Here is a 15,966-nt window from a genome sequence, read left to right on the forward strand (position 1 = left end):
CCTTGAAGTCGGAATTAAATTTTGTGATATGTGTAGAATAATCCTAAATTTTCCTTTTGGGGGAAGATATTGTGTAAGTGCTGCTCCACTGACAAAGAGGAGGTTGTCTGTGTACCCTGGAGGCTCTCGGTGATGTGAGAACATCCCTGTTCCACCTATGGAGTTCCTGCTTGTGGAGGGAGGCACAAAAATGCAGCATGAGGTGTGAGGTCGCCTATGGACTTGGGTTTGCAGGTTACATATTCCTTTCATTCCCTTTGGCCTGACACACTCATTAGCTGGATCTAAAAGGCATTCTCACTGGAGATGGCTTGAATTCCTTCTCACTATAATTCATGTGAAGAAGAAAAGAAGGAGAAAAGAAGCATCTGTTTCACCTACTAAGCCACCACATCTCCACCATGGATCTCCAGACTTAAGTTTGCTTTCTAAATTGGCAAATCATTGCCTCCTGAGCAGCTGTCTAATGGCATTGGAAATAAACAGCAACAACACCTAACATTACAAAACAATTTAATGACATGATTTGCCTTGGTTAATCAAATTGTGGAAAGTTGCATGTAGTTAGTTATCTCATTGAACTGCCTCAACCTAGTAATTACTTAGAGTTTGCCTGTGTTTTCCCTTGTAATCTTAAGGATCAGAAGATAATGGTTTTTTTTAAGTAAACACAGTAGGATTTTTCAGGTTACAGAATTAAATGGCATACAGTATATGGTGTCTACATTTATGTTGCGCAGGGATAAAATATATTAGATCTCTGCAGGATTGGACTCAAGAATGTGATATCGGGAAAAGATAAATGTTGTTTTAAGGCGTCATGCTATAGTCATGCTCCCATGTTCTCTCAAGCTTATTTGGACTTGAATCCAAACTGCTGAGAGCCTTAAGTATACCTAATGGTGGTTTATTTGTTCACTAAGGTAAACAAGGGCAGATTATAGCATTTGTGGAAATTATTCTCCTGGAATTTTATTCTCGAAATGTATTTATTGGTTAATAGGGCTTTCGAAATGTTAAGTTTTCTATCCCAGTGTAGGGTATATATATATAAAAAACTGCAGTGAATTAAAGGCTGTTCTTTGATTTCATATTCCATCATCATGGTTCTCCCCCTCATCCTTGTCCCCTAATGGTGTTTGCCGGGTATTGCTTTGCAGAGTTTCCTTTGCAACATTACTACTCAGCTGGGAAACCTCTTCAGTTCACCGCCAATTCTGAGCAGCCAAATGGATTCGAAGAAGCATTTGGGGGTATGTTTTCAGTTTGGTTCTTGGCTTAGAGTTAAAGGCAACTTGGGAAAATATTTAAGAAGACAAGCTGACAGGAGATGCCTTGAAGGCTGCTCTCTGCCCTGTTTACCCTACATCCATCACATATTAAGACCTAAAGCAATTCATATCCTTGGCATTTTTCACATTGCACATGATTGCACAACGTCCCAATCTAAAAGGGTAGCCAGTGATAACACGCTAGTCAAATAACAATGGTTCCTTTATGCGTATGTGTTTGTGTGTATGTTTCTTTCCACTCTCCAATAAATGAACTGTCAATCTAGATATGATGTAAAAAAAAAAAAAGCAGCAATCGGTTTCTCATCTTTTATGCACTCTGCAAGCCTTTAATTTCTCCCACAGCCGAGAGGCTCCTGTTTCCCACTGGTCCATTGCTTCAGCAGAGCCTGCCTTAGCCTTCTTCATTTGCATCCCTGCCTTCCAACCACTCTTCTCTCTGAAGGCTCCCTGGGCCTTCCCCATCCCTTCCCCATCCCTTAACACAAACAAGGATTGCTCAATGCTGGCAGATCAACTTAGTTTAGAGACTGTTTAAGACTAGTCCCAGCTGTGCGCTTCATGTGGAACAGGGAGAGGGAGCGAGAGAGAAAGAAAAGTGGTGGCTGCATCAAATAGATGGGTAGTGGAGAAAACTTTTATTCTGGAACCACAGAAGGCCCCGTGCAAATCTAGTAAGTAAGTAAGAAATTAGCAAATAGGTAAATCCGTGACACTAGCAGTTAACTCCGAGAAAGATATTTCTGCCTCCCAAAAGAATGGAGAGTAGAATAATACTCTTCCATGAATTCCTTTAAAAAGTAAACAACAACAAAAACTATTGCAATTCCAGTCGCATGTACTATTTTATATGACTTCTAAAAAGCAAGGGGAAAATAATAACAGGCAAAAAAACAATTCAAGTGAGTATCCGCACTATATAGAAACATGTACTCTATAACAGCATTACCATCCTTTTTATTGACAGACTCCTGGCTGGGCTGTGTTATAGATCCTTTTACTTGTGAATTTCTAAATAGATCCCAGCCAGCTGTTAATGAGGAAGGAAACAGTTTTCATATCACCCATTTCATAAAGAAAATGCCCATTTCATAAACAATGCAGGGGGATGAACCTCACTGTGCTGTTTTTATGGTGATCGTTAATGTAGTGCAAGAGGATACAAATCAGTATTCACAGCCACATGATCAAAATTTGGGCACTTAACAACTGGCATGTATGGGTGACAATTGCACTCTTCTTAGGTCATGTGATCACCATTTGTAACCTTCCTAGCCATTTTCTAGCAAGTATAACGGTGGGATTCAAAAAAAAAATTTTTACTACCGGTTCTGTGGGTGTGGCGTGGTGGGCGTGGCAGGGGGAAGGATAATGTAAAATCTCCAGTCAGAGGCGGTATTTGCCGGTTCTCCGAACTACTCAAAATTCCCACTACCGGTTCTCCAGAACTGGTCAGAACCTGCTGAATAACACCTTTATCTTGAATAGTTGTGCTTTGAATAAAGAATTAATGTGCAGAATGTCTCCCTTCAATCTCAATTAACCCAGAGTGGTTTTCTGAGAAAGTTGGAAAAGCTGAATAATTTTACAATTAAAAATGGGGAGATTATAGTTTGAAAGTCAATTTGAAGGACACATCAACCTTGTTTAGGGTCCCCCCCACCCACCCCTCTTGACTTTGTCACTCAAGTACTTTCTAGCAGTTTTGTGTCCACAACTGGCACCATCACCTCCAATGTGGTCATTAGCTCTGGAAACAGTGGACTAAAGAACTATAGGATGAGGAAAGCTGATGCTGTTACACATTAGCTCATACTCTCACATGAGGATCATCAGTCACATGGGATCAAAATGTGGCATTCTGAATATGTGCCATAGGCTCACCCACCAAATGGCTCCAAGGAGGCATCAGCCGCTCGTAGTCCCTACAGACCAGGAAAGACTCTCTTTCCATCTCAGCATTTGTCCTTTGGAGGAGTAGAAGGGCACCCCTTCAATAAAGCACTTTCCTTCTTTTCTCTGAAAATTGTACATTCTGGGTAGGACCCAGAGGCATTCATGGACACAAATACAATGCTCGATACCAGCCCTCTGCTTTATGGCATGCTAGATTACCTTTTAATTAAAAGAATATTTTAATGCGATAACAATGGAGACATCACCCGGCATATTCGGCTGGCTGCTGGTAAAGAGGCAGATTATTTCTTAGATCTTACATGCTCAAAAATCCCACTTGAAATTCTCCATTCCTGTGCTTATCTATGCACGGTGGATTTAACAATGAGCCAGAGTGTGTCTCTTGAGTGCCATTGCTTTTCCCATAAACACAAGTGTCATCATGCTTTAGGAAACACTGGACAAATTGGACAATCTGTTGAACTTGATGGAGGCTGAGAATAAGCAGCAGAGTCACCAGGTGGCCACCGAGGTAATGCAAGTGATGGAAACCTGGCTCAGGATGTTTGCGTTGGCCCTACCCAATGGAAACACCACAATCAGGTCCAAAGCAGGCACAGGTTAGTATACAGAGTTGGGGTGATTTGAGATTTCCCTCATGGCTGGCCTTGCCGAGGAATTCTTCCACTGCAAAGCAGTGGTGGGATTCAAATTTTTTTACTACCGGTTCTGTGGGTGTGGCTTGGTGGGCGTGGCAAGGGAAGGATACTGTAAAATCTCCATGCCCACCCCACTCCAGGGGAAGGATACTGTAAAATCCGTTCTCTTCCCCCACCCCACTAACCTGCTTTCCAGCTCCATACTCCTGTATACAGGGCAACAAAAGAAGACCCAGCCGATCAGCTGGGGCTTGGGAGGCAGAGAATAGAGGGGGACAGGGCCAGTCAGAGGTGTAATTCCAAACTACTCAAAATTTCTGCTACCGGTTCTCCAGAACTGGTCAGAACCTGCTGAATACCACCAGTGCTGCAAAGGCATCTCCTTTGTTATCTTATGCACCCCAACGTGATGCCTTCCAGATGAATTTGACTGTGGCTGATTGGGAATTGTGCTGCAGCAGGGGTGGGGAACCATGGCTCTTTTATGACTTGTGGATCTCAATTCAGGAATTCTGGGAGTTGAAGTCCACAAGTCATAAAAGAGCCATGATTCCTCACCCCATCCTAAAGTATGTTTAAGGAGGATGAGGAGGATACTTTTGAAATATGAAATGAGCTCTCCTTCCCCAGTTTCATTCTGCTTTGTGGTAGTTCCCCCTTCCCTTGTTGGGTAAATCTGTTGCTTGAATAATTGGAAAATTTGGAGGAAAGTGGTGTTTACTTCAGAGACCCTGCCAACTTGTCCTTTTCTGTTCCTTCCTAACCTTGTCATCTTCCTTCCCTTTTGTAACAGAGCTGGCAATGGAAATCAGGACAGCAGACAACACAAGCCAAGATCTAGCGCAACTGTGGCTGAACGAAACACAGATGGATGTAAGCTGGGAAGTAGCAAGCAAGAAGGGAGAAGGTAAAAAGCTGCAGCATCTCAATGAAGTGCGTGGGTGATGACGTGAGAAGAACAGAATATGCCTGTTAACAGCCTACAAAAGCTGAAGGGAAGGCAACAGAAGGGAAAAGTTCTTCTTGGGGTCAAAGCTTCTGGGCCAGTCTTTAGGCATGGGAGAAGTTCTCTTCTCTGTGGGGAGCCACATTGTCTTAGGAGTAATTAGCTGAGAAACTTATGCCCTTGGAGGGTGGAACTTGCTCTTTCAGCAGGCTACTCCAGAAGACTTCTTGTCAGAGATACAGGTCATGGAAGAGGGTTTCCTTTCTTACTCAGGCCTTCCTTCTACTTGCCTTCTTTTTCTTTATAGACCTGTAAACCCATCCCTCTTCTGCTCCACCCAGCATCACTTAGGCAGACAAATAGGTTTCTTTGGGCCATAGGTTGCCTCACCAAGGGAATGGGCCAGAGGTGGTATTTAGCAGGTTCTGACCAGTTCTGGAGAACCGGTAGCGGAAATTTTGAGTAGTTCAGAGAACCAGCAAATACCACCTCTGACTGGAGATTTTACAGTATCCTTCCCCTGCCACGCCCACCAAGCCATGACCACAGAACCGTTAGTAAAAAAAATTGAAACCCACCACTGGAATGGGCAGAGAAATAGGATTAAAAAACCAACGTGGGCCAGCAGAAGGGAAATCTTGGGAGCATTTCCTTTGAAGGGAAGTACTAGAAAACAACGGATTGTGAAGACATGTTATTGTTTTGTTTTTAAAAATGGCAAGGAGGAAGGTTGTTAATTTTTTTTTTTTCTTACTCTGTTAGAGGGTTTCTCAAAGGAGTTTAATTAGGAAAATGTTCAGGACACAATGTTGGATTTAATGTATGGAATTCCTTACCACTATTAGTGGAGACCTTGTGTAGTTTTTAAAAATCACAATATTTGACAGAATGAAGAATAGAGCATTCAATTTCTGAAGTATTTCTAAATAATGTTGTGGGTTAGAGAATTTAAGGGAAAGATTGTTTCTGCTTGTGTTTCCCAGAATCATCTGTGTATTCATTTTTATCAACAGAATACTAAATTGAACGGGCTTTCAGTCTGATGAAAGGCAATTCTCATACTTTGAAGAAATGATAGGCAGTTTTTGTGTTGATAAGTTTCTTAAAACTAAATGATACATGACCACAATAAATTTTTAATATACATTTTTATTGAACACAGGGAAAATATATACACAGAAGGAAAAGGCACAAAAGAGACAAAGGAATAGAGTCAGGTGAATAAACAAGGGATATATTGTTTAATATCATTTATAATTTATATTATATAAATTATAATTTGCGATTATTCCAATAAGCAATTGAATATGTTTTATTTATATATTCTTTAAATTCCTAAAAATGCCAGTTAAACTCTATACAGAATACAAATATCTAGAGTAATAAAATGAATTATTAGCACCACATAATTATGAACTGGGAATTGTACAATGAGACTATGGAGAGAGAGGAGTATTAAAAAAATTCTATATGAGTCTCTTTCCAAGATTGTCCAATTCCCTGCTGGGCTAGTTCTCCGCTTGCAAAGATTATTTTCCCACATAGACCTGAATTTGCAGATACTATTTCTCTCCATTGCTACTTTAAACAGAGAGAATTCACTCACTGCCTTCTCCTGCTTATGTAGACCAGCATTGGATTGTCTCATCCCAGTAACTTCTGCATCCTCACATTTGAATTACTCTTTCCTTTTCAGGCCCCAGTGTTGTTGGCCTCCTGTCTTACCAGAATCTAGGGAGCATCCTGTCAAGTGCAGATATTGAAGGAAACGACTGGAAACAAGTAGGAAAATCCAAACAATTGATGAAAGAGACCAGCAAGCCCAAATATAAAGTGTTGTCCAAGGTGGTCTCTGCTTTTGTAGGCCATAATGAAACCGCTGCCCTGAGCAGTCCCGTCACATTCTCCTTTAACCATCCAAAACCAGTGAGTATCCATTTCTCCTTCGTCTTCTCTTGGTCTACAGAATGGCAATAATATATATGCAGAGTTCAAATGTGTATGCATTGGACAATGTTGGCTCGTTTCATCCTGTCTCCGTATTCCTATATTTCCTTTCTAGGAATCAAAGCCTGATGCAAAGGTGATTTGTGCTTTCTGGAAGCCAACCGACAAAGGTGGACATTGGTCTCAAAAAGGGTGCGAACGTCTGAACACCAGTACTGCCAACAGGACATATTGCCGCTGCAACCACATAACCAGCTTTGCAGTCCTCATGGCCTTCTATGATGTGGAGGCAAGTCCCAACAAGAAAATACTGTAGACAAGTTAGGAATGGGTTTAAGTCAGGGAAGAGAAGCGAAAGAAATGGGTGTAGGGTTGATTTGTTATTCATAATTGGAGTTCCTTGTCAGAGAAGAAATATGCATTTCTGATACAAGTACTAGTACTCATATCTTTTACCTATAAAATTGCACCATCTCTTTTAAGATGCTGTGTTAGAGATGGAAAAATTATATATTATAGGTATCCAAGTTATTTGAACTAATTACAGTATAAAATTGCTTATTAGAAACAGAGGAAAGCAACTTAAGGCAATAGCAGAGTTTTGTTTTGTTTTTAAACAGAAGAGAGCAGGCGTCTCAGGCTATTCAGTTTCTGTAGCATCCCCATCACCATGGCCTACTTACCACTCTGGTTTTCATATTGTGAACCATTCCAGAGTCAACCTGGAGTTGGGAGGCATCTGTCGAAATAAATACATTTTTGCACTTCTACCCATTTCTCCACTCCCACTATCATCTTGTCTCTCCTTGGCTGACCAGTTTGCTCACTCATTTGGAGTGTAGCCCTCCAATAGAAGAACATCCAAGCACACGAGGCTCAGACAAAATATGTCATGAGATAAAGTCAAAGCAAGCCCAAGTTGGCAAGAAAAAAAGAGGAGATTTTTTTTGCAGGTGGCCAACTCGGTTGGCTTGTGGAAAGACTGGCCTGTTCTCCCTCTAGCAGAGTATTGGGGAAATGGTGCCTTCAGGTCCTTCACTGCCCATGGAACTTCAAAAATAGTAGCAAGACCGTGGGAGCAGTGAAGATGACAGACTCCTAAAGTGAAAGCATTGAGACAAAATTAGAACCAAGATTTTGATCAGATTATTGAAATTTACTGCTTTAAGGAGAGTCAGGTTCCTGGTATTTAAGAAGGTAGCACGATCAAAGGAGGCTGTCCAGAAAGCAAAAACAAAAAACATTTCAGCCAGAGATCTGGGCTGGTCAACTCCTTTTCAGTCTGATTTTTGAGCCCTTCTTATAAGAAGGGCTGAAGCATCAAAGAATTGTCACTAGATATTGGCAAGTTAAGTTTAAGTCATTGGTTTTTTATTACCTGAAGCTTCTGTGAGGTTCTTTCAAGTTGACAAGACCCGACTTCTACTACATTCATTGCCTTCATTAATTGCCTATACTGGTTTTTTACTCCAGGATTGGGGCCTGTCTGTCATCACAAAGGTTGGGCTGGTTGTGTCTCTGATCTGCTTATTCTTCTCCATCCTCACCTTCCTGTTCTGCCGTGCCATCCAAGGTATCCGCACCACCATCCACCTCCACCTTTGCCTGTCCCTCTTTGCTGCCCATGTCATCTTCTTGGGCACTGGGATATCTAGCAATACAGTAAGTAATTGCTAAGGATTTTGATTACCCACTCGGGGGAGGCTTTCTGAGGAAAACAGCTGAAAGAAATAAGTGGAAAATCTTCCACTTAATGGAGAAGACTGGGTGTGGCCAATCCCTTATAATGTGCATTTAAAAAAGGAATCCATACCTCCCACTTTTAAAATATCATTAAAATGCACCTCCCTCTCCTTTAATAGAGAATTTGGGAGAGATTGGATTTCTAGCCAAGCTGATAGTGGGGCGTTCCTCCTTCCCACTATCCAAATTAAATGTCATTGACTTGCATAGGGGAAAGTTGCCTAAATATGGTTTGACAGCTCCTTCTATGGTCAATAAGTCCAGTCCAGTTCCTAATATTATAAAGGTCTGTACTTGTTCCTTCAAGATAAAAGTGTCTAACAAACCAGTGAGGATGCCAAGAGGCAGAAGTATTAAGGAGTGCTGTTGGACCTTAAACAAGTAGGAAGAGTGCATCACATTACTGCTTGAAGAGAATTTTCCTGAATATGAATGATGTCCTCCTCTAGGAAGAAGGATGTGGACTGGATTTTGAAACTGCTGCCAGAATTGTTTAGTCTAATTTTTGTTTCCCTTTTTAGACGGCATGCGCTGTAGTTGCTGGATTGCTCCATTATTCCTTCCTCTGCGTCTTCTGCTGGATGCTACTCGAGGGTGTGCAGCTCTACGTGATGGTAGTTCAGGTCTTCAACACACATAGCCTTAAACACTGGCACATCTTCCTTGTGGGATATGGAACCCCAGCTGTCTTGGTGGGCATCTCTGCTGCCATCAACAGCAAAGGATACAGCAGCAGAAAGTGAGTCCTGAATTTGGGTCCCCAACCACCACCCCTCCCCCAGTCATGAGCCAGAGAGTACCTGGGCATTGTGTACAGGTGACAGGATCCTGAATATGAATGTGTCACTAGGTCCTCTGGTGCATGTCATTTTGGAATTGCTTGTGAAGTAAAGCGGTTGAGCAGGCAAGTAGAGGAACCTACCCTGGCCAGCCTAAATCCCCTATGACCCTCCTCACTTCTACACATTCCTGCATAAGTTGTAGTGAGCTTTCTTTCTTTCTTTATTTATTTATTTGATTTGTCAATTGTTTACAAGATTATAAGTACAAGTGTATACATAGTTGTGAATACATGAAATGGGTACATACAAGAAAAACAAAAGGACAGGGACGGTAGGCACGTTGAAAATGAATTGCTAAAGGGGCAGAGGAGCAGATCTAAGTGAATGGTCAAAAAAAAGAACGATATAGGTCGTTCCCTACAAAACAAGTCACCCTCTGCCTTTCTACACAGCTGCTGGCTTTCCAGGGAAAGTGGGTTCTTGTGGAGCTTCCTGGGACCTGTCTCCTTCATCATCGTGGTAATGCTGAATGTGTACTCAAGTCTTCTTCCTTCCTTCTAATCTCTGCCTTGGGAAATCACTTAAAATATTAATCTTTGAACATTATCCCAGCTTGTCTATTGTAACTTTTTTAAAGGCACCGTTTATTTGTATTTTAACTTTGGATGTAGTGGTCTTGTTCCTGCTCTATGTCCCTTGATCCATCTCTGTTAGGGACAACTTTTGCCTCTCCTATAGAAAAGCATTCACCCCAGTTCTTACATACTTATCTAATGTCAAATTAAAACGCTTCCCCCCACCCCCAAAAAAATATCTGATATAAATAAACTGATGAAACTGAAATGACTATACAGCTTGGATTTAATTTGTCAAAGCAGAATTCTCTAATTCTAATACTGTCCAGCTTTCAAAAGCTTAATACTCGTATCTTTAAGCTTCCATTAAGGAAGCTAGGAAAGCTGTGATATTTACGCTAGTGCTCATCTCAAAGCCTGATTATCCTTATCCAATCTTTTCCACACAGGTCAATGCTGTTGTCTTTCTTATTACTGTCTGGAGGCTTTCTGAGAAGTTTGCCGACATTAACCCTGATTTGACTAAATTGAAAAAGCAGAGGTAAGTAGCCAAGAAAAAGCGATCATCTGTGTCTTAAAAGATCAGGAATTAATAACTGGTGAGATTATAATAATCCCTTGAATAATAAATGATTTATTTAATAAAATGATTTTCAAAAGCTCCATCTAATATAATCCTAGTGGAGAATTAGGGCATAGACTGTTACCTAGCCCTGTTTGATGTAGTAGACGTCCTCCACATTCTGTTTCAAGGCTAGCCCTCATTACATAAGGTTAAGGACCATAGCAACAGGTGTTAAGTTGTGTCCCAAATCTCTTTTCCTACAGGATGTTCACAATCACAGCCATTGCACAGCTCTGTATTCTAGGCATTACTTGGATCTTTGGCTTGTTTCAGTTCAGCAATCAAACTCTTGTCCTGTCTTACCTCTTCACCATCTTTAACAGCCTACAGGGTTTCTTCATCTTCCTCCTGCACTGCGTACTCAAAAAACAGGTACCTGTATTTGTAGAAAGGCAAATATGTTGGGAACCAACTCAGAGGCTGAAGTCTTCCGGGCATTTATTTGGGAGTAAAGAACACTGAATATGATAGGATATACTTCTCAGCAGACAAGTATAGCATTGCACTGTAAGTTGGGCATATAATGTTGGGTGTTGGCAAAAAAAAAAAGACTCAAAAAAGACAAGCATCAAGGTGTGGATGTGTGCAAAGCAGTGAAAAGATAACAGATACAAAGACCAGAATTTCCTAAAGTTATTGTTTGTGTCTAGGTGCGTGACGACTACTACCGCTGGTTGTGCCAGGGCAGACGTGGCAAGACCAAGAGTTCTGACAAGTACTCAGAGTTCAGTTCCACATCCGGTTCCAACACGTTAAGGGTAAGAGCTGAGGAAAGGTTTCATCCTCCAGATTCCCCCTCTGAGTGTGGAGCTGCCCTGCAATACTGTTTTGATTTCGAGCCTGGCCTTAATGTTCCTCCACTTGGTCCTTTTAAAAACAATCAAGACTCAGACTAGATCTGAATTAAGACCTGGAACCTGTCATCCTGCTTTTAGAAGCCATGCAAATCAATCGCCAATAATGACTGCTTCTTCTAACGAGGTGCAAGTGGGTGTATTTGATATCTCTCCGGTCGTTTTATATGAATATTTGAGAATATATGTCAATGTGAATTGAGGGAAAAACATTTGACATAAAGATTAATCTGACCAGAAACCTTGGTCAAGAAAATAGGAAACAACGCTAAGATCCAGGAAAAGGGAAATTCAGATGACCTGGTGTGAACACAGAATAAAACTGACCAATTGCACAATATAAGTAGGAATAGAGAGAGAGCATGATCCCCGAACATTACTATATCTCAGTAGTTTCTGTAGATTACCAACAGGTTAGTTATTTAGGGCTTCTAAATCAAGCAGAATCCAGATCACTTAACCAAGGATTATTAAAAGCCATATGCCTCACATTTAAGTTGAAGTGATTGACTGTAGTTTGAACTAAAAATTAACTGTAGTGCTACAGGCTTCATATTATTTGCTTTAAAGTTATAGATAAAGGTTGCACTGTCCTATAAATAAGTTAATTGACAGGAAAATGTCCTTCCTTAAAACAGAAGGACTTACAAATCTATTGAAATTCTTGTCTGTTATCAAGAGTTAATGAAATATTTACTCTAGTGGAGGCAAACAATTACTAGATAATTCTAAAGGCTGTCTTTCTTGTCTTCCACAGTCTCCCAAAACTTTGAAAGAATCTGGAATGTAACAACAGTTTTCAGAAATAATGAATTCCAAGTGTGCTGCTTTGCATATAAACATTTCCAGGGAAAATATGGGCTGAAAACAGAACTGTTACCTGCTGATTCAGACTTACTGCAATAAGGACACTGAAATTGCCAGAAACCTATGCAGGGAGCCATCTAGCAAGCTCCGGAACTGGGCCCACCTTAATCTTATATTGGTACAGGACTTCATCAGATGTTCCCTTTTCTTTCATGCTAAGGCTCTTCTCTTTTAAAGAGAGGATCGTTTCTTTTTAAAAGGTACTCCTACATATAACACTTCCATAAAAGATCCTTACCGTGGACACTGGTTAGCCTTCTGCCTGGCTATTTATGCATCAAAATTTTGAAGCGAATTTTGCATAACAGGCATGATCTTTTTCATCCGGTCTATGGATTGATCTGATAGCACTTCCCCTAATGTTTATTAAGTTATTTTCAAGTATAAACCTATGATTATCTGCAGTACTCATTAAGAGAGATAGAAACAAGAGTGGTAAATATGCTATATCAAAGAGTGTTCAAGGAGTTAGGCAAAACAGAAAGGATGCTGTAATTTAGGACTGGACAAAGAACTTCACATTATTTTGCTTTGTGGTTATATTTGTCCAAAAGATGATATAAATTTTGAATTCTGCCCATCAGTGAGATTATAAAGCCAGGTCTAGAGGCTATTTGAATAGTCCTGCACATAAAAAATGTATCTAAATGTAGAAACATAGTATGGTGTAGGCAAAATACAGACCTTTCAGAGTGAGATCTAATTTTTTATGTAAAAGGCCTTTTATTTATTTTTAATAGAAAACTAAGCTTTCATTTGTAACCTTGCACACTGAGCCAGGCTTATTTAGGTATAAGTAACCCTGTGTTATAAATCTGTTTAAATTATAGTTTGCTTCCATTGCCTAAAGATTTTATAGTTCTGCTTCTTGGTGCATTAAATGTCTGCCATGCTCAAAATTCAGATTCAGCTCAAAAGGCAGATCTAAATAATCTAGCATCTCATGGGCTGCTTCATATCTGACACGTTTGAGTAGAAGCACAGAAATAGAGAAAGAGTTTTCATTTGATGTTGTTTTACTGCTGTTCCCTGGAGTTCTGCATGCGGTAACAAGATGCAATGACAAAAATGGGTATAGGGTATACAGCAATCTCAGCTACAAGCATGCAGGTAATGCTGTTTATTCAGACAAGTAGCAACTTGAGCCAGTGAAAAGGAAAAAGTTTTGGTGTTTTTTTTTTTTTATTACCTCGATGAAACACCTCCAGGGATCAGCAGAGCTTTGGTTAGATTAGAACGTTAAAAGCAATATCTCAAGAAGCGGGGATGGAAAAACTCTTCCATATTCTTATAAGAAAACAACACAAATACAAAATCTTCAGGAGTGAAGGATGACTCAGTTTTCCTTTTTTTTTCCTATGAAGTTAATGATTTTTTTTTCCTACAGTGGCCATTCCCAGAACATATTGAAGAACTGCCAACTAGGCTTGAATTGTTTTCAGTATTCTTAACTTTTTTTGTAAAGTGTTTGGTATTTTTATTTTACTTGTATCTCAAATTCCAGGTGTTGTCTTATTTGCATGTAAATAGCGAAACACCAGAGTTCACAGCTGATATTTTTCTACTGAATTTTGCTGTTAAAATTATTCACAAGTTAGACCTAGTCTTTGCATGCACCTTTTTATAGTATTGGAATGTGTAAATTTGTACTTGAAGGAAAAAATGGAATGGATTCATTTTACGGATGCTTCTACTATGGTCCCTCAGTTTCAGTAACTGCCCTGTCTTGAAATATATTCACTCTAAGAGTGCCTTTAAACATGTTCAATTTTTTTTTTTAAAAAAAAAAACCATTTGTCCAATTACCTACCTACTTTCTTAAAGCATTTTCCCTCAGTCTATGTCAATGTCATCCAGGGGTGGGATTTTACCAGTTCAGACCGGTTTGGTAGAACCGGTTGTTACGATTCTGTGCAGTTCGGAGAACCGGCAAATCGTGCCCCTGGCTGGCCCCCACCCCTCTCTGCCTGTCCCTCCCCTCCCTTCCCAGTCGGTCCTTATTGCACATGCGCGACATCGCAGGCACGCACATCGCTGACTGCATTCTCACCCGCCCACCCAGTCACTCCTTTCAGTATTGCTTTTTTCCCCTCCTCCCGATGATCAGCTGTTCTGACGATCAGCTGTGCCGGGATTCCCCCCCCCCTCCCGCTGTCTTATTGCTTCACCCAGAAGACTTCCCTGAGGCCCAGGAGGCAAAAGGGGGCACACGGGGGTGTGTGTGCTGCGCAGCCTCCCCACGCTCTATTTTTTGCCTCCTGGGGGGCTGTTTTTGTTCCGAGGAGGCTTCCCTGAGGCCCAGGAGGCAAAAAAAATGAAGTACCATGGGGGGGGGGGATGTTGCTAAAAAAAAAAAAAACACCCACCCAGTCACATGGCCACGCCCACCTAGCCATGCCTACAGAACCGGTAGAAAAAATATTTGCATCCCACCCCAATGTCTTCTATATCAAAATTGAACAGCCCTCTCTCAAAAGAGGGGGAGGGATACATCTCCACCCTAAACACAGTCCTTTCAACAGTTCCAAGAAGGCTCCACGCCCATTTGCATCACTCAGGTGACCCTGATAACACAGATAAACGTCCAAGTGGCCTCAATAACTCTCTAAAAGAATGCAAATGACTAGTTGTCTGCAAGGAATATAAATCCTTCCATTCCCCACCATCCAGTCAGAGCTGAAGAAGCTTCTTGGATGAGAAGCGAAATGTCTTCAAAGAAAAACCAGAAAGTCCAGTTGCCTCTTGAAAAAGTACCTTTGGGACAACCATGACCTGGATGACTCAGAATCTTCATAGACTCTCTGAATCACACAAGTACAAAGACTGCAGCAATCCAAAAATACTAGAAAAAAGAAATAGACCACCTATCCCAGGGGTCACCAACCTTTTGGACCTCAGGGACCACCAAACTCATAATTTTAGATCCCAGGGACCACTAACTGGTTCTGTGGGCGTGGCCTAATTTGTGGGTGTGGCTTGGGGGTCATGTGACTGGCTGGGCATGGCTTGTATGTAAATATTATAAATATTTATATAAATATTGAATTTTTTTATAAAAAAAGATCAACTTTTACCCAAAATCAGGTAAAGCAGGCAGGCAGATTGAGTTGCTCACAGAATCACAGATTCATTCAGAAATCTATCTGCCCTCGGCTAGCTCAGTCTCTCAAATTTGCTTGCCGTGAGTCTGCACTGAATTTGCTTGCAAGCAAACCTTCAGTCCTAAGGGAGGTTGGGCTGTGCTTAGCTAGAAAGCAAGAAATCCAACCATTTCCTGCTTCCTAGCTAATCTAAATCTCCTGGCAGAGCAGAACAGGAAAAACAGCAACTTAACAGACAAGTTTGCCGGGTAAGGAGTGAGTGGGCGGGGAGGGTTCCCGCGGGCCATGTGGGCTGAGCAGCTTTGTGTTTCTGCGCAGCCTGGATTAATTGCTTTGAGGGGGGTGGTGCTCTGGGGGTGCGATTTCTCTGTGGCCCACCAAAATTTTCTCACCGCTGACCTATACAACTCTTCCAACAAAATAGATATCCATACAACTTTATCAAATGTGCCTGACAACTCAATCCAGTGCAGCACAATCTACATAAGCTATGAAAAGGATAATGCTGCGTTACATCAGAAACATCTCAGAAACAATCAACTATTACAAGCCCTTGGCATTAATGTAGCACGCAAACCTACTAAAGCTGTCCAAAACATAAGTAAACCAAAAGACCCAGGAGCCCAAGAAGAAGAAAACAGAGAAGTCATCGATATCATACAATTCAAGTACTGTAACA

The 15,966-nt window shown here is 41.0% G+C and overlaps 1 protein-coding gene across 3 annotated transcripts in view; it reads left to right on the plus strand.

Annotated features, from left to right (window-relative positions):
- Positions 1-13,945, plus strand: part of ADGRE5 (adhesion G protein-coupled receptor E5) — a 55,259-nt gene extending 41,314 nt beyond the window's left edge. For all 3 annotated transcript variants that reach the window (XM_087955592.1, XM_087955593.1, XM_087955591.1), the window contains 12 exons: positions 1,161-1,253; positions 3,640-3,808; positions 4,641-4,754; positions 6,490-6,719; positions 6,856-7,029; positions 8,214-8,402; positions 9,005-9,222; positions 9,718-9,784; positions 10,290-10,381; positions 10,669-10,837; positions 11,116-11,223; positions 12,077-13,945. In XM_087955592.1, coding sequence (XP_087811718.1) covers positions 1,161-1,253; positions 3,640-3,808; positions 4,641-4,754; positions 6,490-6,719; positions 6,856-7,029; positions 8,214-8,402; positions 9,005-9,222; positions 9,718-9,784; positions 10,290-10,381; positions 10,669-10,837; positions 11,116-11,223; positions 12,077-12,109 — 1,656 coding nt within the window. In that variant the 3' untranslated portion in view covers positions 12,110-13,945. The remainder of the gene's footprint in view (positions 1-1,160; positions 1,254-3,639; positions 3,809-4,640; positions 4,755-6,489; positions 6,720-6,855; positions 7,030-8,213; positions 8,403-9,004; positions 9,223-9,717; positions 9,785-10,289; positions 10,382-10,668; positions 10,838-11,115; positions 11,224-12,076) is intronic.
- The last annotated feature ends 2,021 nt before the right edge of the window (positions 13,946-15,966 follow it).

Source organism: Notechis scutatus, chromosome 2 (assembly GCF_049901735.1).
Source record: "Notechis scutatus isolate UNSWTSFEM ecotype Mainland chromosome 2, rNotScu1.2, whole genome shotgun sequence".
Taxonomy (NCBI): domain Eukaryota; kingdom Metazoa; phylum Chordata; class Lepidosauria; order Squamata; family Elapidae; genus Notechis; species Notechis scutatus.